Source organism: Cavia porcellus, unplaced genomic scaffold (genome assembly GCF_034190915.1).
Source record: "Cavia porcellus strain 051 isolate PalLab524CR breed Dunkin Hartley unplaced genomic scaffold, mCavPor4.1 scaffold_8, whole genome shotgun sequence".
NCBI classification, from domain to species: domain Eukaryota; kingdom Metazoa; phylum Chordata; class Mammalia; order Rodentia; family Caviidae; genus Cavia; species Cavia porcellus.
In genome coordinates this window covers 22524100-22549239 of record NW_026947491.1, presented here as the reverse complement: position 1 = coordinate 22549239, position 25140 = coordinate 22524100, and the positions used below count along the sequence as shown (strand labels likewise).

The window sequence follows — 25140 nt, the reverse complement described above, 5'->3', positions numbered from 1 at the left end:
GGGATTCTTCCATAGGACAATAACCTTGGAACCTTTTGGGCACATCTGTGACCCATTTTTAGGAAGAATTCACTGAGTCCATTAAGGAAACTACAGCAGCTCTGAAAAGCCAAGAGTAAAGCCCTTAAATGCAAGCGTTCCTCAGGGGAGGTGAGACTGTCTCCTAAGGAAAGCCACTAGTCCACAATTTCCTGGGTTACAAACTATTAAGGGAGGCCAACCTTGATCTTAAGTTTGTTTCTCCCTTCCTTCTCAGCTCCGCTGAGTGGCCGTGAAGCAGGAGCCAATCAGCGACGAGGGCGGGCTGCCTGAATTACCCAATCAGATGGGGCCAAGGAGCGGGCATTTCCTGTGTCAGGGCCGCGCAGTGAGCGTTGTGAGTGCCTTGCTGAGAAGGTGCAGTTGTCTAGACCGTGTTTCTTCTCTTTATTTTTCTTGTTAAACTACTGGTATTATTGTGTGAATTCTACTTGCTGCATGGTGCACTCGAAGGATCCTTGGAAACTCTTAAGCCACGCAATGGTGACGTTGTGGGACGGAGGTGGGGATGGAATGGGGTGCGTTTGAGATGTAAATGGTGAGAAACAGCCCTGGAGATCCACAGCCTCCCTGCTGAGCTCGGGACACTGGGGCTGGCCATTTTCTGGTGCTGCATCTTCATCTGTAACTCTGCTCAGGCGCGAAGAGTTCTGGGTCCAGCATACACTGCTATTCGTCTTTTATTTTGTGTTTTTGAGACAGCGTCTTACTATGCACTTGTTTTTGTTTTGATCTTTTTCGTTTTTATCGGTACGAAGCATCGGACTCAGGACTGCCTGCTTGCAAGGCAGGCGCTTATGCCGCTGAGCTAAATCTCCAGCCCCACTATGCACTTTAGATTGATCCTAAACTCACTATGTAACCTGAGCTGGCTTGAAATCGCAGCCTCCCAACTGCTGTAATTACAGTAATATTACACCACACCCAGCCAACCCAGGATACACTCTTTGTCATTCCTGGGCACAGATTGTTCTCCAGCAGTCTGCCTAGCAGGAGCTTTGGAAACGAAGGTGTTTCACGCTCAGCAGTGAAAAAATCATCATTGAAATTTCTTAAACGAGACCTCTGCTTGTTATGGTTGCTGCACGAACAGAGCTCGTGCTCTAACAACTTCTTGGAATGATTTTCTGAACCAAAAAATTTGTAGGGTTTTTAGGCGCAGTTGAGAAACAGAGATAAGGAAAATCCTTCATTGCCTGCGCGGGAGGGTTGCAGAAGATGCCCAGGACCCTGGGACAGTGGAAGCTGGGAATCTACTTCTAGGGAGTTGGACTCCGGGCGGTGACTGGATCTCGGTGTCGGGAGAGGATTGGAGGAGGATCTTTGGCGCACCTGCGGAAGAAGAGCAGGAAATTCATTTGGGGAAGAGAAGGAAATAGGGAAGTTGAACTGAACATGAGGTTGGAGGCCTCCTGTTGAGTCACAGTGCTGGTGAGCCTCTCAGAGTCTCATCTTGGAAATAAGAAGTAGGATACCTGTTTGATTTTTGGAAGTGTCCGTAGTGAGTATCACTGTAGCCATGAAATCAGAGTTAATTACAGATAAATGGAGCACAATAAAATATACTCAATTGTTTGGTAGGAACCTAACAGACATGCCTCTCAGGATTTAAAACTACTGCTCTAAATTCGGGCAGTGTAACAGTTCATTAGCACACACTGTTTATAAAAGAAAGAGATTTTAGAGAAACACTGCTTATTTTGCATTTAAATTCCTGGAAACTCAGGAGCTTAGGCATGGGTGCAACTTCTGTTAGTAGGGAAGGTCTGCATTTCTTGCTAGGCAGAAAGTTCAGCCTTGGTCCTGTTAAAAGCTCGGAAGCCCAAAATGTGGTGAATTTATTACTTAATGTGTCTTTATAACTTGTTCTCTTTCGGGAAAACTTGTGTAATTGCCAGTTAAGTTGCAGTCTTGCAACATACCCACCATGTAACTCCCTCTCTGACTCCCTGGTTCCTAAATTTCTTGGGGAACTCTGCTGTGTATGTATGCATCAGGTTCTGGGCATTTCTTTGTTGTTAGGACTTTTTAATTTCAAATTCAATTTCATTAACTGATGTTGGGCCATTTAGAATGTTTGTGCCTTCATTCAGCGTTGATAGTTCATATGTATCTAGGAATCTGTCCATTCATTTGTGTTTTCCATTTTGTAGATGGTGGGTCACCAGAACAAAGTCCTTGGCCCAGAGCCCTTCCCGAGTTTTATTAATCTCTGTGAGGGAATGGCTCAGGATGGGTGACAGAAAGAGTAGAGGGAACTACATGACTGACAGGACTACCCTGAGCTGAGCTAGGTAGGAGGTCTGAGATCACCTCTGCAATATGCAGAGGGCAAGAAATGCAGAGAGAGTAATCTACATAGCACATTTGAAGTAGTTTCTAATAGTTAGGGGTCCCTGCTTCAGTTCTGATGTACAGTCCTTTTTGTCCTAGGCAGGTATAGCTTCTTTTCTGAGACTTGGTCCCTGCTGATAGTATGGAGCATGGTTCTCCATCTTACTGGGATCGGTCACATATTTGGGGATTCACTGGGTAGGGTAACACTGACCTGTCACTTTGCTTCAGAGCTTACATGTCAGCTCCTCAGCTAACCCAATGTACATTGCTTAAAGCCAATTGAAAGGACAAAGAAATAACCTAGTGAGCTTTGTACATATCAATACACGGAGAAAGGGCCAAGTTTATCTAACATGGAGGTAGTTGTTGTTCAGTTTGCTGCCCTCTGACAGTTTGCTTTCCTCCTGTTCTTAGACGTGCTGCCATTGTATGGACCTAGAATCTTCATTGGGCTAGGTGGTTGTCCCCCATGTGTCATTGAATGTGAACATGCAGTGACAGATGTGGAATCCCATCATCAGCAAAAGTAAATAGATCATAGAGTACAGAAAGTAGACACAAGCAGATCTGCAAACCTCAGGGATCCGATGGATTACTTCAAGTCAATATCATGAGAAGTACCCTGAGCTTAGAAGAGTTTTGTTTGCAGTCTGTCATCTGGGCTCCAGTCAGTCAGATAGTGTATAATCTTTGTTGTCCTTCTGGCTCAGTAGGCAGAACGTGGGCAGCCTTGCAGCAGTGAAGTAAAGTTTAGGCTGAATGAAGGGTCAGCTCAGATCTGCTGACAGAGACTACAATCCTCCTTAACAGGGAGCTAAGTTGGAGCTCACGAAGTGTTACTGAGCGACTCCCAAGCTGACTCATGCTGGCTCACTCTGTGGCTCCTACTGATGGGTTGCGTGGAAGGAGATGGCAGACCTCAGTCTCCAAGCAGGTGATTTTGCAGGACCAAATGGTAAGATACAATAGTATGTATCTGTTGCATCCATACGCTCTCATTGAAAATGACCAGAACCAGCTTTGGCAGGATTTGGGCCACACTGCATCTACACTCTCTGGTGCATGTTAGATCTGACCCTCAGGATGGGGCTGAGGCTTCTTCCAGGGACTCAGCACCCTGTCCTGTAGCAGAGAAGTGATTTTACTGTGGCCAGAGCCCTCAGTTTCCCCATTCACTGCCTGCAGTGCCACCTCTTACCGAGCTTGCAGTGGGAAGGAGGGCTAAGGGAAGCTGCCTGACTTAGGTGAAGTTTCTGTGTGGGTGAGACTGGGCTGTGTTCTGTGTTGTTTTTCTCCCAGCCTCACACTGAATATTTTAGTTTATATCTACAGTGTCACTAAGTGTCTTGAAAGTGTGAAAACTGAATGGTTTCTGTGGGCCCTGTCTCTCACTGGATGCAGGTACAGTTGAGTTCAGCATCAGAATGTGTTCTTAGGAGGTGGAGATTATCTAATTATCCTAAATTTGTTTAAAGTTTAAATATGAGATCTTAAACATAACTTGTACTGTCTACTCTGGGCTTCATTTTACTGATGGTCTTTTCCAAAATTTTCAACCACTTCCACAGAATCTTAAAGTCAGTGAAGTGTATTTCCAAATCATATGACATTTATCAACCGTTTAATATTGCCTATAATCAAAACCATTGTTGGGGTCCTTATTGACCATACTAAAACTCCTTTATGATATCCAAAGCATTGCAGTAAATGAGTAAAGTAACAACTAAGCTTTTATAATATGTGAAAAACTTGATGATGTTTCTAATTTAAATAAGGAAGGATGAAAGTAATATCATAAAGTACAATTTTCATGAGAATGTGCCTTTTAAACTCAAATTTTTAAATCCCTTAGAGTAGGATATTTATATATACATATAATTCGTGTCTTAGAGCAGAGAGAAAAGTAGCAGTGCTCACATAATTTCTATAGTTTATTGACTGAAGACAGTGTTTTTTAAAAAGTATACACTGAATGAGGTTGGGACTTTGATGACATAGATTTTTGCATTGGGTGCCAAGTACCAAGTGCAGGCGTGTATGCGTATCAGTGGAAGGCATGAACAGGTTTCCTGTGTAGGAAGGAAGGAACAGAAGAGTTCGTGTAGTGTGGGAAAGGAGGGGATGAAGGAAGGTAGGAAAATCTGCTCCAGAACCAGGGTTTTTCCCTAAGGATGTGTTCCTGGGTACTGAACCTCGGGACTTTTGACTCTGAGTGACATCCAGCCTTCCACATCTTAGGTTTTATTATTTTTGAGTTTTCAAAGTGGGTATTGCTGTGGAGGTCAGGCTGAGCTTGCCACTGTGTCCTCTACCCTCAGTCTCCGAGAGTGCTTGATCACAGGTGTGGGTCACCAAGCACGATTATAGAGTGTGATCACAGTGCTTGGTTATGTTAAACAGCATCAGTTATTCATTTTAATGTCAAGAATGTTGAAAATGTTAATTGACAATGTGTTGGGGTCACTCTGAAAGACTTCCTTGGAAACATGATGCTCTACACAAGTATGTATGAATCTGAGATTAGTTCTTTGTGCAGTATAATTTTTAAGTGAAATTCTACCTAGATTCTGGAAGACAGAATCTATGATTTGGACACCAGTCTTTGGTTGGAACACTGCCAGGACTGTGCTTTACCTTTGTGAGCAGTTTGAGAGTTTTGGGTATGCTTTGATTTTGTGTACAGAATTTTTTTTTTGGTAGATTTTGGTTGTGCTCAGCAAACAGTATACACTTGACTTCTAAAGAATCACTGGGGAAAGTCAAAGGTCAAACCTCAGCTGATTGCATGTGCTTGTCTCTGCTCAGTACTGAGACCTTGGGCAAGAAAGCAGTTTCATCCTGTGAAGATGGCTGACTATGATGTAAAGGAGCCCAGATCTAAATTTCCTGACTTTTCCTGTTTTTCATGGTCGCTGTCTTGGTTGAGCTACCCTGGACTGTGGAGGCCCTGGGAATTGGGTGTTGGCTTGGGAATATGTGTAACGTTCTGAGTGTGGGTTCCCTTATGAAGGACAGTGAAGGAGGGTTCTTCCTCAACACCTTCCCTTCCAGTTTTACTTTGCATTCTACTTTACTTACATTTGTACTTTTAAATTACTTGTTCAAAATACAAGTTGTTGAAGAAAGCAACCCACTTGACTCCCTGGTAAGCAATTGTGGCTCGAGCAGCCATAGATGAGCCAGGGATAGAACCAGCCAGTGCCTCCTGAGATCCAGCCATGTTGGAACTTAGGACACTGGGCAAGAAAGCAACCTGTTTGCTTCTCTGGTAAGCAGCCGCGAGCCTACCAGTGCGTGCGGCTGTTAATCAAACATCCTGTCACCGTCCTCCCCCGCCCCTCCCGCTCTTAGCAACTGGGAGCAAGAGACCTGAGCATCTCTTAGGAGGATGACTGTATACAATATAGCAAATACGGGGGATTTCCTTCTATCTTCTTTTTGAAGGCAAATACTTTTTTCACTGTTTTTGCTTTGTTCTGATTAATTGTATTGCTCTATTCAGTATTCTGTTTGATAGGCTTTATACTGTTCATTTTTGGTTTGATTTTGCTATACCTGATTGAATGGACAACTATTGTGACAATAATGAGACTATATTATGGGACCTATTACTGTTATCCCGGTATTCTGCTGTGAAGTTTTGTATCAGTTTCACTGTATTGTCTTGACTGGCTTTATTCTGCCTTGTTTTGTTGTATTTCACTACCTTCAAAATTAAAAAATAAAATAAAACAAAATACAAGTTATCTCAAGGAAGAAGTAAGAAATGCTTTTGAAGATCTCACCGTATGATTGTGGTGCTCATAGTTTAAAAGTAACTGTAATATTGATGACATGTGAAGAAACAAAGAAATGTTCAGGTGTGATTATTTGCTTTTAATTATAACTATGTATATCTACAGAATCATTGTGGAGGTGAGGAAATGAGCTGTGTTTACCTCTCCTATGTTTCTCAGATGTCATATAAATACCCACAAAGTTACCATAGTGTAGTTTTGCAAGGTGTTTAGTCCTTAAAAATGTAATCAGCAAAATGTTTGGTTCTCAACATTTGGAATGAATTTATTGAGATTAATATATCCTTACTATGATGATAAAAAGTAGTTTGAATTAGGGAGCATAGCTCAGCTGCACAGTACCTGTCTGGCAACTACAAGGTCCTGAGTTCCAGTCTCCATGTCAAAACAAAACAAACAAAACAAGAAAAGGAAAGGAAACAATAAAAGATAAAATATTATTCAAGGTTTGTGTTGACAGCCTAGTGATCATAGCATTGTTGTGAAGTTAACATTTCAGACACTTCACTGCCTTACTCCACTGCCTCTGGGCTTGTGTTATTTCAAAGTGGTTTTTGTTACTTCCCAGGTGTTTTAAAATATTAGCGGTGGTTGTTTCTTTTGCGTTAGTGTGCAACTGATAATGAACTAATCTTCTTGCTGGGATAAATATAAATGTGCAGACATTAAAATTTCAATATCTATACAAATGTTCATATATATTGACAGTTTGTTATTTAAATATTGTGTGTCAAATTTATTCTCAAATTTTGCCAAGATTTAATATTAAAACAATATAAATATACTTAGTGCGTTGGAAACATTTCGTCATTCTGTTTTGGGCAATGGATAAGAGTTTAGATGTGGTAAACTCTCCACTTGATTCAACCATTTTTTGTCTTATTTTACCCCTCTCATTCTTTGGCGATGTTTCCTCAGTTTACCGTGTGTGAGTTTTCCATAAATACTGTTGTCTTAGTTTCCCTTCATAGAATTTTGTTGAAGTATTATACAAGATGCACGGGGATATGTTTTGGGAATTCTTTGTCTCCTTCACAAATGCTAATGTCTGGATGAAGAAAACAGTACTTTCTCATCAACTCTATTGGTCATGAGGTTCAGCATTTTTCAGGTATACTTAATGTTAATCGTGGGTCTAGAAGTGTAATAGCACAATGCATTCTCTGGACATTGGAAAGAAGTTACTGGTCTGTTGATTTTAGCAAACTCTAAAGGAAAGGAGATGAGTGTGGAGAGGGTATCGGGTTCTCCCTCCTTGCGTAAGTCTGACTGTGTTCTTCCACACCTCAGTTTTCCTTGATTTTTCTCAGGACGTGGTGTTCTTCTATATTCACTATTTTTAGTTAGATGTGTCTTATATCTTTTAGAGATTTGTGTCATTGATCTTTACTCTCTCTATGAAATCCTTGTATTTTGTACATGGCAGATATTTTAGTTTTGTTTTATTTATTTCCCATGGCTTTCATAGACTTTAATTTGTCCCACGAATTCTGCTGACTACTTGTTTCGCTGAGAAGACTTCTTTTTTGGTTATACCATCCTAAGGTTTCCAGATTATCTTTCCCTTTTCAATGTGGAATTTTTGTATATAAAATAGAAAATATACCATCTGTATATCCAAATGCATACCTGTTTGTCTCTGAACATAAATGAAACATATGTGATTTCTTTCAGATGTTTTTAACACGAGCTGTAGCACGAGTCACTGCTGTGTGTACAATGGAACCATACAGTGCTGCCTTTCTTTCCTGAGATCCGTTTGTCATTCTCTGTATGAGTCACAATCTGGAACAAAGGTGTAACATGAATGTGTTTTATGTTAAGTGCGTTTTGCAGGTATCACCTTGCTCCCGAGGTGGTGAAAGCTGTCATTCTTCTGTTACACTATACAGTTGTCATTTTTTGAACAGAGCAAAGGAGTGACTTGTAAGTGGCACAGTTTATTTCAGGTTGCCTTTAGTGGGGTTTGTCTCTTTCAGTGTCTCACTTTAAATCTTGACTTGAAGTTACCCCAAGCTGGGGCAGAACTTTGAACTCCTGGCAGTCATCAAACTCATGGAAATCCTTGCACAGCAGGCACCCAAGTGCTGGCAGTGCAGGCAGTTATCATCAGACCTGGCTAAAGTTTTCCTTTGTAATTAGTGCCTAATCACTTTATGATACCTTCATTTTAATGTGTTTCATATATATTCTACATATGCTTTCCCTCATTAATTCAGACAGTGGTAGGGTTTGTTTTGTGTGATTGCAGTGTGATCATTGGCACCTATGCTATAAGTTAATAAGCTACTTGAATCCTATTTTATTATCCATATACTTGCTCTAAGAATATTGGGTTTTCCATTGATATTTTAATATTAGTCACAAACCTTTCTTTTCTTACTGCTGCATACTGATAACATTCATCTTGGGATTTTGTACCTCTGCATGGTGTATCTTGCTGCTTCCTTTTCGTGTGTCCTCCTTGCTTCCTCTCAGACTTTCTTCCCCTCTTTATTTAGAAAAGTGTTTCTTATTTGTCTTCCTAAGCCTTTTACTTGACCGTTCTTTCTTCCCCCTAAACCCCATTGTTCCTTCTCTTTACATATTATGTCAGGCACCTCAGAACACACACTTTGAAGGTACATTTCTTCGCACTATTCCCATTCTTAGTCTCTCCACAAAAGAATTAAAAGCATCACCCCACAGTGATACATATATATATACACTCATGTTTATATGAGTGTTTCAAATAGATAAATCTTGAAAGTAGCCCAAATAATTGATGACTATGAATGCTCTAGGTAAGGATGACATCATCTTCTCATATACTCCGTGGAGAGCTGTGGTTCGTTCAGATGTGTACAGATTCATTAGATAGAACAGGAAAACATTTTGAACAGTACCTCGGTCCTGTTAACATTATACAATGAATCATAACTGCTAGCCGCTAACTTTTATATAATGATATAGTGAATGTATTTCTTTGGCTACAATTCAGGAAGGACTTGGGAAAACCAGCAAATGGAAGAGGAATACAGAAATTGTTCAAGAAAGCTGAGTAATTGGCTTTTGTAAGGAAAAGCAGTACTTCTCAAGAGGGTGTGTGATCAGATATTCCAAGAATCTTTACAAATAAGTTATATTTAAATTTATTTAATATCATATATGTTACTTATACACATATAGGTTGATTATGTATAATCTGATGTTAGGAAACTAAACCAGCAGTGACATGTAGCAAGAGACAGTACCTTATACATTGGTATAAAAACATTCTTCGTGACCAACATCATGAATTATGCAATTGCATTTAGGTATTATGTAGACATATATGAGAAGAATAAATCTTTGGCAGGAATGAAAATATATACATATATATATATATGTATATATATATACACATACATATCATCACATATGCATTATGTAAAAAATTGCTTACCTGGAAACAGTGTTCAAAATTACATACGAATGCTAGTGTATTAATAGATGCTTGAAACATCTGCCAGAGGATTGTTATTCTTTGTGTTTTAAAATTCTTACAAACGCCCTTATGCATTATTGGTAGAAATATAAAAGAGAATGATTTTTATATTCAATATATACATATCAAAAAGTAAAACTGAAAGTGCATTAAATCCATTCAAAAGTACATATTCTGAAAGCATTTCAATATATGATATCTTAATTATACATACATACATACATACATACTTCAGCTCAAAGCATAAGTAACTTACTTGTATCCTCTAAATACACTCTACCTCTATGGAATATGTACCATTCCCATTTAATGACAGATTTGCTGTGCATATCCAACTTAGAACTCAGTGGGTCAGATAACAGCCAGCTCATGATAGGCAGTTCAGGTGGCTTTCTGGTGTTCGGAGTCTTTATCAGAGTCTCCCATTAAGTATGGTTTTTGCATTCTAAGACTTCCCACAGGGTGGGATCTTCAAGCCTTTGCAACCAGAGTCCAAGTCTGCTCCCTTAGGTCACACCATCGTGACACAACCACACACATCAAGAAGCATGCTTTACTAATATTCAGTACATCTCTCAAGCCAAACAATTTTCAAACAAGAGTGTATCACCTGACTCCAAGTAATATTTTTCTTCTAGGTATTTAAATGTTGAAAGGTAAAAAATTTCAATCCATGATGGGCCCCTAAAGAGTTGGGGAAGCTTGAAGTCTAAAATGCTTTTATATTTCAGCCTCATTACCATAAAGTGATCAAGTGGATCAAGTATGAGCCTCTTTATCAGAAATTGTTCTAGAAAAAAAACAACAGCAACAAATCATTCTGGCCTTGCGACAAGTCTTTCTGGCCTTCTTGCTTTGCTCTTATGTTTATCTTCAGGATTCAAGCTTTTTTTAGTGATCCGGGATGAAATGTTAAATTTATGTGAGGGAATTGGAATGTTTGGTTTTCTTTCATTTTACTCTTTTGCAGTACTCCTATCATTTAAGTCTGATTTGTTCGTTTGGACAATAATTGTATTCCTGTTAGGGGCCATATATTTATTTTGTCGGATGGATATGAATAGACCAAGACAGAGACTGAAAATCCAGGCAATGAAGATTACTGCCTCGGACACAACAGCAGCCCCTCCCCAGGATTCCATTCTTACTGCACAAGTGGATTCCTGATGTTTTGTGTCATCAGGGGATTGACCCTTCCATAGGACATGGGACCTCTGAGCACACTTGTGACCCACTGTCAGGAAGAGTCCATTGAGTCCATCAAGAAAACCAGGGCAGCTCTATAAAGACAGGAGTAAAGCCCAACACAACTAATGCAAAAGTGAGGGGAGATTGACATGGTGAGATGGGCCCAGAAGTTCCAGGGTTACAGTCTCCTTTTGAGGTCCACGTAGGCTGGGAGAGCTTTGTTCCTCTTGTCACTCTCAACTCAGCTGGCTGGCAATGGAGCAGGAGCCAATCAGCGATGATGGTGCAGCTGTCCGCTCTACCAATCAGGTGTGCCGAGGGACAGGCATTTCCTGTGTCATGGCGCCACAGTGCACTCAGTGTTTGCATTGGTGGGATCCCCCCAGCTGATGAAACCAGGTTTTCTACAATTTCTCCTGGCTGCGAGCTTCATTAGCACCATCCTGGGCGAACCTCAAGCCAGGCAATGGTGATGTTGTGCGACACGAGCTGGGGATGGGATGCAGTCCGGTGCGTTTTTGGAGAAAGTGCACAGAGCCTGGTCTAGCAAGCTGTAGCCCCCAGCTTAGCTGTAGACCCTGAGGTCTTTCTGGTCTGTTGCTGCTGCATCACCATCTGTCCTTTTCGTTCTTCGCTCAGGGAGGGACCATTCGACATTGCCAGAGTTCTGTCCCCTCAGACACTGCCAACCCAGAATGCCTCCTTGGGGGCCCCAGTCGTAGTTGTGTTTCCACCTGGCAGGAGACTGCAGGCGCTTTAGGGAAACCCTGGATTAAATACTTGGCAATGAAAAAAGTAACTTTAATTTTTTTATGTGAGGCCTCTATTCGCAACGATGTTAGTGATAGAGTTATTTCCAAAAGATGAAAAATATTAACAAAAGATGAGAAATGTAAAATAAAAAGCGGCCTTTATTCTGAGAACATGGAACGAGATGACCGGCACCCCCACCGCTGGCGTCCGGCGATCTCTCCGGCAGACACGTGGCGTGGGGGCCTGTAAATAGCCTCGGTTTGGGGTGGAACCTAAGGCAGGCATTAGGGATAAACAGGTAGCCCATTGGTCCTAGGTTTGGCGCCATATGTAAATTCCCAGGGGCGGGAAGATGGCGTCACAGGTAACTTCCTAGGGGCAGGGTAAGATGGGGCTTCCTGCTTCCAGTTGTGGCTTTCCTGGCTACAGTGTCCTGTCTGAGCCAAAACCTTTCATATCTCGTCTTATGATTATTATTATTATGAAAAGGGGCGAAGATTTCTCTCTTTAACTACTTCCTGCTGGCAAAGGGCGCTGTACTGGAACCTAGGGGAGTCGACGGGATGAAGGTTGATGCCCAGGTAGACGCTGGTGCCAGGTGTTTTGGCCAGGACAACTTCACTGGTGAATGCACGTATGTCAGACTGGAAAAACAAAGAGACAAAATGTTATGAGGAGACATGGCACTGTCATATTAAGGACCCAGGTGAGGTAGAAGGAAAGGTGCCTTTGATTTAGACATATCATTCTATCAGGACCATGTTGAGGTAGAAACATCTCCACAGTAAGGCAGAATTCTGAAAATTAAACGTGGGGTTAGGAGGAGTAGAGTTATGAGAGGTGATTACTCCCCCATCTGAAAGCATAAAAGTTAAGCGGGTAGGTTGGTGAGGCTTATCTCTGGTATGCATGATGTTGGAGTCTGTGGGCAATACTGTTAGAGTCTTGCTGTAAAAATGATCATTAATAGAATGTAAGAAATTAGGAACCAAAGTGGATAACAAAACATGACTTAGCCTGTTAACTGTGGCTACGAGGCCTTTGTGAGATGGAGACAGGTAGGCGACAGAAGATGAGATGACCACTCAGAATGATCAGAGTTAGGCCTGGAAGGGCACCTCTTAGCCTGAGTGATGTGAAACCAGGATGGCAGTCCAGCAACTTTGATTTAGGCATGGGTCGCTGTAACCTGGTTGTAGTCCTTGGAATGATTTGCTGTAACAGAACTTTAGCAAGTATGAGAAAGGCTTTTATGTATCCTGAAAAAGTATAAACCAAGTGAGAAGACAAAATGTATCTGTCAGTCTTGACCAGGGTACCTGAGAAATTGGTGAATAAGATAGGAAGGGGGTGGTCTATATCACTGAGGAAGGGTCCACCAGCAACAACAGGTGGAAGCTGCTGAGGCCTCAGTGTGTCTAAGTCAGCCTGTATAAAAGGCATTTTAAGATTTAGGACTGGGACCTGCACAAAATAGGCCCTGTTTGTAAATGGCATAGGTTGACCATCAATACCATGTCATAGAGATTGAGGGCTTAATATAGCAGCCTGAATACTCAGGAAGAACTCTGTATATATGGCCTCTATGTCCACAAATATAGAGAATGTCTTACCTGAGACTGTAGTGCGACTTGGAATCCGAGACGGACATCCACAAAGGGGGCTGCTGGCCCTGAGTCTTCTCAGTCTTCAGCAGCGATTTTTTGTCGGTGACAAATCTGGCAGTGTCGACGTTTCCTGTGAGGGCTATTACTTAGGATGACTTACCCACTCTCTGGTGGCTAGGACAGTCCAGTAGCCCTGGAGTAAGGTCTCAAAGAATGCCAGGATGCGGCATTTTCTTGCCCAGTATCTTCTGCTGCATTTGAGTGTGGTCCATGGAGGGGGCAGGCAGCTCCACCTTGTGTAGGTTTACCTGTCTCAGAACTCCAAGTGTCACAAGTGTTAAAATTATGAAAAACCATATTAAGATCTCTATAAGGTTTGAAGGTCAAGTTTTGCCTTTTTGTTTGGGATTTGGACTACAGTAGAATTAAGTAAGTATGTAGGAATTTAATATTGGCATTTTAGATTAGAGAGCAGGCTTTATCTGGATGGCATATCGCTTTTTTTAATAGGGTGACATGTAGAATTAACAAAGCTTTAGTCTGCCAAACATGGCTTTAATGGAAACGTTTTGCAGTAAAGGTTTACCAATCTTATGAATAAATCTATCAAAACTGATCTAATACTGTCAAATTCTGAACACATTCACTTTTAAAGTTGTTATTTGCAGTAGTATGAACCAAGACAAACAAAATAAAACTTTAAAGAAAACTCTTGTCTTGAAATACAGCTAGTGGTTCCCAGCAAAAAGGAATTTGTAACCTTAGTTGTTAAACAGGAGATTGGTGAAGGCTTTGATTGATAAACAAGACTGGTAAAATTATCAGGTGGCCAATAACCTTGATTAAATGGTTTGAGAATTGTAATAAAAAAGCATCTTTTAAGCAGAGCCAAATTGTAAAAAAAAAGCATGCCTGAGCAGAGCCGCTGAGCTGCTGTTTTGCGGTGCTCCGGCAGAGCACATCCAGCAGGTGGGGCAAGCGCTGGGATGTAGCGCGCAGGGGCGAGCTTGGACTGCCCCCGGAAACGTGTAAGGTGGCAGCAGCGGCAATGACGGCGCACAGGGGAGGGAGGGGCTGGGACCGCGCATGGGGGAGGGGCTGGGAGGCGGCCCAACACAGTGCGCAAAGCTGGAACTGCTTGCGGGGCTCGAGGATTAGAAAGCCAATTTAGGAACACAGCTGGGTTTTGATTAGCTTCCTGGACCTGTTTTAAAAGTTTGTTATAGTTAGTATGTTTGACCTGCTCTGGCACAGCTATAGGCCCAGAGTCATCATAAACATCCTTAAAATGTAAATCTAACAATTAGTAATAAATTTAAATTGCCTGATATAATTCTGTGGGTCAACAGAGAGGCTACCTAATTTAAGGGTAATCTGAGATAGATCAGAAAGGGAAAAAGGCACATGGATGTTAACAAGTCCCTCAGGGTCAGCTTGCTCCTGAAGAGGTAGCAGAGCCTGAGGAGATTCCGGAGCAGAGGGCCATTGAGCAGCTATCCTTCCAGTAGGCGCATGTGAGCAATCATCTGTAGAGCAGCTACAGAGTTGCTGCTGGTCACCCTGGGAAACACGAGCAGATGGCGTCTCACTGTATGCCTTGCAGTGAGAGGACTGTTGTCGGCAGCACAATGGGCATCATGTGCACTGCAACAGGGCAGCTGTTGTAGTTCACAAGAGGAGCCACAAGGAGACGCCTGTTGACAGTGAGGGTCCTGGAAACATGGCGGTGCCCTGTCACGTGACCCAAAACATGGCGGCGCCCTGTCGCCATGTGGCCCTCCTGAACATGGCGGCGCCATGCCACGTGGCAGAGGGTTGCAACATGGCGACTGTTCCTGGCGCAAGCTGGAACAATCACACGGCCTGCTGGAAGGACATAGCGACCGAGACCTAGTATGGTGGGCGGGTGGTGAGAATGCTGTAGGGGATACAGAATTCTCAGGAGAGGAAGTCGGAGACTGCGAGGAAGCGCTAACAGAGGGATTAAAGCTGCTGGGAGAGTTATGGGTCCCGGAAGGCAGAGAGGGAGATGATCGCACCGCGGGAGGTATCTGCGACGGAGAGGGATTAGAGCTGCTGGGAGAATCAGGCATAGGGGGAGGGGAGAGTGGCCCGGCGGGAGGTAACGGCAGGGAACGAGTTTGGTGGTAGGCAGGCGGCGGCTGGGAAAACAACAGAGGGCAGGATGGAAAAGTTTGCGGTGCAGTAGAGTTAGCTAAAAGTATCTCAGCAGGAGCACAAGACTTAATGAGAGATGGGCGTGTTCTCAGAATAAGAAAGGCTTGGACATAAGGGAGTTCTAATAACTTGTTGCCAGCTTGACAAAAATCGTAGAAGTTCCTGAGAATGCAGGGGTCAAATGTTCCTTTTTTGGGCCAAGGCTTGCTGATAAGCGGGTAGGTTGGCCAGACCTCCTGGCAGTAAAAAGTTAGTTGTTTAGTTTTTATGGTACCTTTAATTTTTGAGTACGTAAATTGGAAATTAGGCACTGTAAAGGCGTCTTTTGGGAGTTAGAAAATACGTTCCCCATGACTGATTCAGGCAAGAAAAAAAACCGGAGATCCAGAACAAGTCGTCACTCATTTGTGGTACCACGCAGGGCTAAGGTTCCAAAAACTCGTAAATTCCAGTCGTCACTGACAGATTTATGAATGGAGTCTACGTGGGGTCAGTAACAGTTTTGCCCGTGAAAGCGCAAGGCTTTAAGGGAAGTGAGGCATTCTTTCAGTGTGGGTGGTCCCAAAGATCCCTGCTTTGGGCTATCTGAACCCAAGGAACGTGAGAGATTTTGTGGACGCAGATTTACCCAGAAAGAACCCTGCCCTGGGCGGTACTAAGGACGTGAAAATGCACAGACCCATGCAGACGGGGAGAACATTCCACTGGGGCTGCCCAGTGCGAAAAGTTCCCCGGGGAGTGCTCACCTGAAATCAGTCTGGCTGATGCGGAATGCAGGCGGCTGGCGACAGGAACGTCTCGGGAGAGGAAAAAGCTCGGGATTAATCCAGGATATTATCTGGTTATCGGCTAGGAGACTCTGGGTATGTGGCCCAAGAGTCAGTTGCCTGCCGATCGAGTCACGGCACCAAATGATAGAGTTATTTCCAAAAGATGAAAAATATTAACAAAAGATGAGAAATATAAAAAGCGGCCTTTATTCTGAGAACATGGAGAGAGATAACCGGCACCCCCACCGCTGGCGTCCGGCGATCTCTCCGGCAGACACGTGGCGTGGGGGCCTGTAAATAGTCTCGGTTTGGGGTGGAACCTAAGGCGGGCATTAGGGATAAACAGGTAGCCCATTGGTCCTAGGTTTGGCGCCATATGTAAATTCCCAGGGGCGGGAAGATGGCGTCACAGGTAACTTCCTAGGGGCAGGGCAAGAAGGGGCTTCCTGCTTCCGGTTGTGGCTTTCCTGGCTACAGTGTCCTGTCTGGGCCAAAACCTTTCAGTTAGTACGTAAATAGAGTTCTTCATGTGGTCTTACACTCTGAAGAATTAGGTCTCTGCCCCAAAAAAGGTTGTTAGGAGAGATTTTACTGGAAATAACAATAGCGCCCTGATTTCAAGGCAGTATGTCCAGTTGGTACCAATGTGATCGCTCAATCGATAGTTATATACAAAGAAGGAGAGCCCAGTAATTGCTGAATTGTGTAGTGACCACCTATTACAGATGGATCTGTGGATTTCAAAAAACTTTGAACTGAAGTTCTCCAATTTATTTTCTTAACACACAGGGCATTAAGGAAACTGGAGCTTTAGAGAAAAAGTCGTTTAAATTTTTCTATTCTCTCTCATTCCCTCTCTTTCTTTTGTTTGTTTTCTGAGACAAGGTCACACATTGTAACTCAAACTGGCCTTGAACTCAATGTGTAGCCTAGGCTGATATGGAAGTTGAGGTGATCCTCCTGCCTCAGCCTGGGATTACCAGTGTGTTCTTCCATTCTCATTTTAATTGTTGTCAAAATGGCTAATTACCCAACTCTGTCTCAAACCATTTCCCTGCTAGGTGCCTTATTTCAATGCTAACTAATCATAATATTCTTTACAATGAGACTATTTCAGTGAGGCTTTCCATAGAATTCAGAATATTGAGCCAGGTGTGGTGACACATGCCTGTAATGTCTGTGCTGGAGGTTGAGGTAGGAGAATACTTGGGAGTTGGAGGACAATCTCGGTTATAAAGTGAGTCCATAGCCAGCATGAGTTGCATAGCAAAGCCTGTCTCAAAAAAAAAAAAAAAAAAAAAAAACCCGAAAACAACAACAAAAAGAATTTAGAATGCTGAAAAAATTGGAGGAGAAAGTGTTCCTGCTCAGAACAACATCCTGAAGGGGCTGGATACTAAACCCATACTGAGAAAAGCATTGAAGTGGGGCATCTATAGAGACATGCACAGTATGTGATAATAGTATGAGTGGCAGGGAAAAGAAGTGTCATTTTTGAAAAAGTTGTTGTAGTCCATAGAATGTTTCAAGATATTATGTTAAAATTTGGAACAGTGGTTGGGATGGACTCTGTATGAAACAAGGACTGAAGTAGGGATGGATTCCCATGGTGAAGATGTATGGGCATATGACTGAATAGAATGAAAAGGGTTTTTATGCTTAGGCAACAACAAAGAGAAGTAAAAAGGAAACGGAATTTTCTTTTTTATTTTATTTTATTTTGTCTTTTTTCCTTTTTATCGGTAGAGGGGATCAAACTCAGGACTGCCAGCTTGCAAGGCAAGCCCTTATGCCGCTGAGCTAAACCCCCAGCCCCTATTTCTTAATTTTAGAACCAAGGTGTTACTAATTTGCCCAGATTTGGGACAAATTTTGATAGTATTTTCACCTCCTTAGTGTTTGGGAGCACAGACATGGGCCAGCTTGCTAGATTAAGATTGGGATTTCTACTTACTTTATTTATTTATCTTACTTTATATTTGTCTTTTTGAGACCTGGTCTCTGTAAGCGATTCAGGCTGGCCTTGAGCTCACGTTGTAGCTCAGGCTGGTTTTGAATTTGTAATTGAGTGCTGGGACACAGGTTTCTGCCACCACGCCCACCTGAGACTGGAATTTTAAAGTCACTATGATTTACAAAGATTTCAGTGCTTGTGTAAAGTAAATATCAGTGAGGCCTGGTGCTTCACACCTTTAATGTCAACCACTTGGGACACTTGGACACTTAGGGGTATAAATCACCAAGCCCAGCCTGGATAACCGAGCAAGATCCTTTGTCAGTATGAAATAAACATTGCAGGGGTACATCCACTGTAAACTACCTGGTCTATTACACAGTAGGCCATGAGTTAACGCTTTAGAAATGAAAAGGTTTTGAGTAAAAGTCTTATATTTAACCATCTCAAAATTTATTCCTCTTTGACAGTGGTAGCCCATGGCACAAAGTAGTACTTCCTCGTGAAGGGGGATAACAGTAATGAGTCACTGCTCTTTCAGAAATAGGACACCACGGGAGAACAACCAGTGATTCACAGTGTACTGCATTCAATAAACTACATGATAGATTTAGTGTTTATTATAAATTTGGAGTCGTGTTACATAAACATCCGCAAATACAGCTCAAGGTGTGTGTGTAGAGCAAGTTTAAAGAATCTAAAGCTTATCAGTGAAGTTTCTTTAATATGTTTTGTGTCTTTTCAGTATATTTTATCTTCAGTTTGCTTTATGTATATCGAGACATTTTTCCTTTGAATGTGGAGTAGCATCTGTACTTTTCGTCCAAGTCTTCATACAGCCCTCTGCAGAATATGGCTCACAGCAGATGGTTTTTGTGTTTGGAATGCTGTATTAACCTCTTTCTCCTCAGTAACCAAAAGAGGAGAGCAGTATACTGTTTGAAAGAGAGTATGTGTTTGCTTGCTTGATGTATTATTAAGAAGTGCCTCCTTCAGGGGCTGGGGATTTAACTCAGCGGCATAAGTACCTGCCTTGCAAGCAGGCGGTCGTGAGTTCGATCCCTGGTACCGATAAAAAGGAAAAAGGCCAAAAAAAAAAAATAAATAAAAAATAAAGATGTGCCTCCTTCGTAATACTATTTGGCACAAGTTTTCCTTTTGTAGTTAGTGAATACTTACTTTATGATATCTTTCTTTTCCTTGCATTTGATATATTTCATTCATATTCCTTGTCTTATTATCCTCCCTTACACCATCCTTGAGGTTCTTGTATTTGAATGCCAGGTAATCATTTCTTGTCACTGGGCCATAATATTCCACCTTTCCCCTATTTTCATTGTCCATAGACTTGCTTCAATAAAACTTTGTTTTCATTAGTATTTTAATTATTTGTAAATCTTACTTAATGTTCAATTAAGTTTTTTTTTAGTGAAACCATGTGCAGATTTCAAAAGACTGCCTAATTACAAAGAAAGATGGCTCAATGCTATGAAAAACGAGATTTGAAAAGAGATATAAACTATGGCCTTTCAGAACCCTTCATTAGATACTTGTCTGCTTCTGTGTTTTGTGAGTGGCAATTTGCACCTCCCTCCCTGAGCTTTGCTTTAGAGACTGCACAGGTACAATGTAGGTGACTGTAGGACAAGCCCTGCCACTGTTCTGCTTTGCTTTACCACTGTATTGCAATCTACCATGAAAATTGTTGTGAAAATACTGACGTATATGTTTGCTGACCAAGACACGGAATCAGTATTTGAAGGAGGAGTCATCACAATTCAGCTTTTTATGAAAGGAGTTGTTATACTTCAAGGTGTGATTCTGAACCTCGAGGACCCCTGTCATTATTTAAGAGACAGTGACTTTTGAGGATGTATTTGTGAACTTCACCACGGCAGAGTGGGCTCTGCTGAATCCATCCCAGAAGAAGCTCTATAGAGATGTGATATGGGAGACATTTATGAATATGAGTGCTGTAGGTAAGGATGACATCATTTTCCATCTTCTGTAAACACAGAACATTGATTTTGTTCTCTCTGATGTAATTCAGTTAAATACTGTGTTATAATATTTTCAACTGTTTCTCAAGCCTTGTTACATTACACCATGAATTGAGCTAGAATCTATTAATATTTATAGTGCCTTTTTATATTTCTATGTCTATAATTTAGGAAAAACCAGGGATAACCAGCAAATTGAAGAAGAATACAAAAATTATTCAAGAAATTTAAGGTAATTTTCACTCACAAGGGAAAAACATATTCAAGAGTCAGTTTATGAGCAGAAATATTACAACCAAGGAAACCAAAGAAACAACCATGTTAAAATTTATTTGGTCCCACAAAAATTTCTAGCCATGCATACAGGTTTATTTTCTATAATCTAATCTAGTGCAGAACTGTACTACTCTCAGCAACTGAGACAATAGTGACATTATGTAACTAGTGACAATATCTATTAGGTAATTATAAAAAATTCTTTCATCATCCTCATGTAAATGCATAAAACTGCATTTCAGCTTCGTATATTGTCATATGTCAAAAAATAAATAACCATCAATGTACAGATATCTTAAAAACTAAAACATAAGTTTCTATGTGATCCAGTTGTACCTCCTGACTATATTCTGTAATGAGATAAAAACCATCAAATTTTAATGATACATGCATACATATTGATGTTCAAAGCAGGGCCTTGTTGGTAATCACAGAGGCCAAGCTCTGGAAAGAGTCTCCATGGCCTTCCTGAATGTCTGGGTGAAGACAGCATGGGACAGGCTTAGCCAACTTGTGCATCTTTTTAATCCCAGCCTCTGGGAAGATGAGTCGGCAGGATGACAACTCAAAGTTCAGCCTGGCCTAAGTAATAGTAAGAATCTCTCTTGAAATAAGGAATAATAAAACTGGATATGAAATTCTGTCAATAGACCTGTGTTTACTTCTAATCAATGAGAAAATATACTATAATTTCAGCCATAAAAATGAATAATTTCCTTTGTCAAAAAAAAAAGGATGGGGTTCCATTCCATAATGATAAGTGAAATATGTCAGATACAAGTTGAAATACCACGTGTTTTCTCTTTAACAAGAAATGACAAATATATTTAGGAAATAAACTAAAGTGGAGGTGATACAAAACAGAAAACCTGACCTGTGGAGATAGGCAAGATGATCACTGTATGGAGAGAACGAGAGCGTGATGGGGGAAGAGATGGCAAAATGATAAATACCTGATATACATATGTACCCATCTCCTAAAAAGAAACTAGATATTACATATAGGGATCATATGCCAATTTGAAGTTCTCAAATGAAAGAGTTCCACTAAAAACGAGTCTTCTGAAGGTATCCTTCAAGGCATTAAGTTGATTCATCATTTAAACTTCTTAGCAGATATAAAACCAGACCTTATCCTGGCACATAATTATTTCTATGGAGACCTTTCTCATTGTACTTGATAATGTTTCTCTTTGCGCTTTGCAGAAATGATGCAGACAAGTATTTGAGATTTGAAGAGAAGCTATATCAGCATAATGAACTCGGAAAAGCTTGCAGTGATGTCCGGTCCTTACAGAAGCATAAAATGAGAAAGACTGGAGAGAGACCCTATCAATATAAGCAATGCGAGAAAATTTACTCTGATGTTAGTGAACAAACTCAGGCTGGGAAGAAGACTTTTGTAAGTAAGAAAAGTGTGAAAGTCTCCAGTACAAAAAGTGGTGTTCAAATCCGTAAAAGAAATCATGGCGTGGGACCTCTACATGTATACAACAGTGTGAGGAAACTTGTGTTTCTTCACACCATGTTCAAGTACATGAAAAAAGTCATACTGGAGAGACACCCTATGTTTCTAAAGAATGTGCAAAAGCATTAGCTCATAGTAATTCCTTTCAAAAGCATAAAGTAACTCACACTGGGAAGAAACTCTCCATATGCAAGCAATGTGGGAAACCTTTCACTAAAAAGAGTAAGCTTCAAATACATGAAAGAATTCACACTGGAGAGAAACCCTATATATGTAAGCAGTGTGGAAAAGGATTTGTCAGTAATTCCACACTTTGTGCACATCAAAGATCCCACACTGGGGAGAAACCCTATGTGCGTAAGCATTGTGGGAAAGCATTTAGCAGTAACAGTAACTGTCACACTCATGAAAGAACACACACCGGGGAGAAACCCTACCAATGTAAGCAATGTGGGAAAGCATTCATGAGATATAGCCACTGTCAAACTCATGAAAGAACACACACTGGGGAGAAACCATACATATGTAAGCAATGTGGGAAAGCATTTACAAGACAATATAGTTGTCAAATACATGAAAGAAATCACACTGGGGAGAAACCTCATGTATGTAAGAAATGTGGAAAAGCATTCAGTACAAAAAGTGACTATAAAATTCATGAAAGAGCACACACGGGGTTGAAACCCTATGTATGTAAGCAATGTGGGAAAGCATTCAGCAAAAACAGAAACTGCCAAAATCATGAAAGAACACACACCAGGGAGAAGCCTTATGTATGTAAACAGTGTGGGAAGGCATTCACTACATACCATTACTGTCAAACACATGAAAGAAATCACAGTGAGGAGAAAGCTTATGTGTGTAAGAAATGTGGGAAATCATTCAACAGTAAGCATAATCTTGAAATACATAATAGAACTCACACTGGAGAAAAACCTTATCCATGCGAGCAGTGTGGTAAAGCATTCAGAACACAGAATCAATATAATGTACATAGTAGAACTCACACTGGAGAGAAACCCTACATATGTAAGCAGTGTGGAAAAGCATTCACTAGACAATATCGCTGTCAAAAACATGAAAGAATTCACACTGCAGAGAAGCCCTATGGACAAGGGATGTACAGAAAAATTTAGTACATACGTGCATTATAAAACAGGATTGAACTCACACTTTGGAGAAATCCTGTTTATGTAAGCAACATGGGAAATGTTTCGGCCACAGAGTAATTGTCACATACATGAAGGAATTCACAGAGAAATAACCCTATCTATGTGAGCAACATGGGGAACCATTCAGTACATAAAGAAGCCATCAAATACATGAGACAGTGCATTCTGGAGAGAAGCAGTATGCATGTATGCAGTGTGGGAAAAGATGTGCTATAAGGCCCTCATTTTATAACCATAAAAGGAGCATACACTGGGAAGGATCTCTGATTAGTAAAAAAGTGAGAAACAGTTCAACGGAAAGACACTCTTACCCTCAGAACTACGTCATGCTTTGGTGAAAACAATGTAAGCAGTGTGCAAAACGTTCAATATAGGGGGCTGGGGATTTAGCTCAGCAGCATAAGCGCCTGCCTTGCAAGCAGGTAGTCGTGAGTTTGATCCCTGGTACCAATGAAAATGAAAAAAAAAGGAAAATGTATTCAATATATATGAGTGTTATGAAATACATGAAAACATTCACAGTGAAAAGAATCCTACATATCTAAGACTTTATAAAATCCTTGAAAAACACTCATATAGAAAAGATTACAGAAAAAATTCAAAAATTTCTATATTAATATTTGTTAATATTTTTTTTAAAAAATACACTCCCAAATGGGGATACACTAAAGGGTTTCAATGTGTATTTTCCACTAAACCACTGAAGTATCTGATCTATGTATCAGTGATCTTGACTATTAATCATACTGTTTTCAGAAAATTCAAGTATGCTGAAGCTGTTTTGCCACGTTTTTGATTCACCAATTTCCAGTCCTCTTGAATTACACCAGTTTCTCTTATTACTGTTGTTTCTCACCCAGATCAGTGATTCACGTAATGACTTATCCAGAATGACCCACACACGTATGTACACTAATGTGTTTTTTTAGGTTTTGTGGCATGTCTTCAAAGCATGGTGATGAGAACGTAAATAATCAGATAAACAAATGTCTGAAAAATTTAAAACTTTTATCAGTTCCTATTTACATTGTATACTGCAAGGGGACTTTGTAACATCATTGATGTATATGACATGCTTCAATTCCCATTCTTGGCTCTTCTCTAGCTTTTCCATTGACTTCTTGTACCTATTATTGAAAGACCCATTATTGAAATGACTGTTTCTTATTTCACATCGTGTACTTTTCTCTTATGCAAGCAAAATGTAAACACCATGCCTCTTATATTTAAGTCGTTCATCTATGAATAGCAGCATCCTGAGTGTGCAAGTGTATCAGGGTTTCACATACATTGCCTAAGGTGCAAAGGAAAACACATGGAATATGATTCCCAGGAAGAAATAGTGAGTGATGGAAATGATATCCTATTGTGACGCCAGTGTGCAGTACGGGCATGTGATAATCATAAGTGTGCAAATTAAGTGCATGAGAACTAAAGCATTGGGTTTACCTAGCAAGAAATTTCACACAGGGATGCAGGGGGTATAGTGCACAACCTTTGTCCCTGTCTGGCCAACTTTTGTGGTGTGGCACGTGTTATAGCCTAACTGTAACTAATGGGCCTCCATCTTGTTCTGTATGTGCCGCCCCATAGGTTAAGTTTCAGTTCACGAAAAAGCTTGACTTGCAGCTTCTTGTAAATTCCCTACCCCCTTTTCACTTGATTTTGGTAAAATGTGGCTGTTCCCCCGAGAAGTGTTTAACCGCAGAGTACAACGGAGTGTACCAAGAATTCCAGATTTTATCAGAACTGAGTCAACAGCTTTGTGGGTTTTAGCTTTAAATATTCCACCCCAAGTCTGTAAGGCGCGCAGTATCTGGGTCGATCCTGAGGGGCCTGGATTGCCAGGCCTGAAATAAAGCTTTTATTTCAAATTTCTTGTTTCCTTCGATTTTATTCCAGGGTCCGAGCTATCGCAGCACGACACAAACGATGGTAGCCTCTCTTATATACCTGTTCAAATCCTGTCCTTTCAGCATGGTCCAGTGACACTAAATTAAAATTCCAGAAATGAACATTGACAAAGCTTAAATCAGTGCCAGTCTCAGTAACATGATTAAATGTAATGCCACTTTAAAAGTTTTTAATGTATTTGATTATAAAATAACCTTGAAAGATGAAATACTTCATGTTCT

At 41.0% G+C, this 25140-nt stretch overlaps 1 protein-coding gene across 1 annotated transcript in view; it reads left to right on the top strand.

Moving 5' to 3' along the window:
* Positions 1 to 24879, top strand: part of LOC134477456 (zinc finger protein 709-like) — a 30555-nt gene extending 5676 nt beyond the window's left edge. The window contains exons 2-5 of the mRNA XM_063255563.1: positions 19943 to 20068; positions 20261 to 20321; positions 21572 to 21767; positions 21827 to 24879. Of these exons, the coding sequence (XP_063111633.1) occupies positions 19943 to 20068; positions 20261 to 20321; positions 21572 to 21767; positions 21827 to 22969 (1526 nt within the window). The 3' untranslated portion in view covers positions 22970 to 24879. The remainder of the gene's footprint in view (positions 1 to 19942; positions 20069 to 20260; positions 20322 to 21571; positions 21768 to 21826) is intronic.
* Positions 24880 to 25140: the final 261 nt, after the last annotated feature.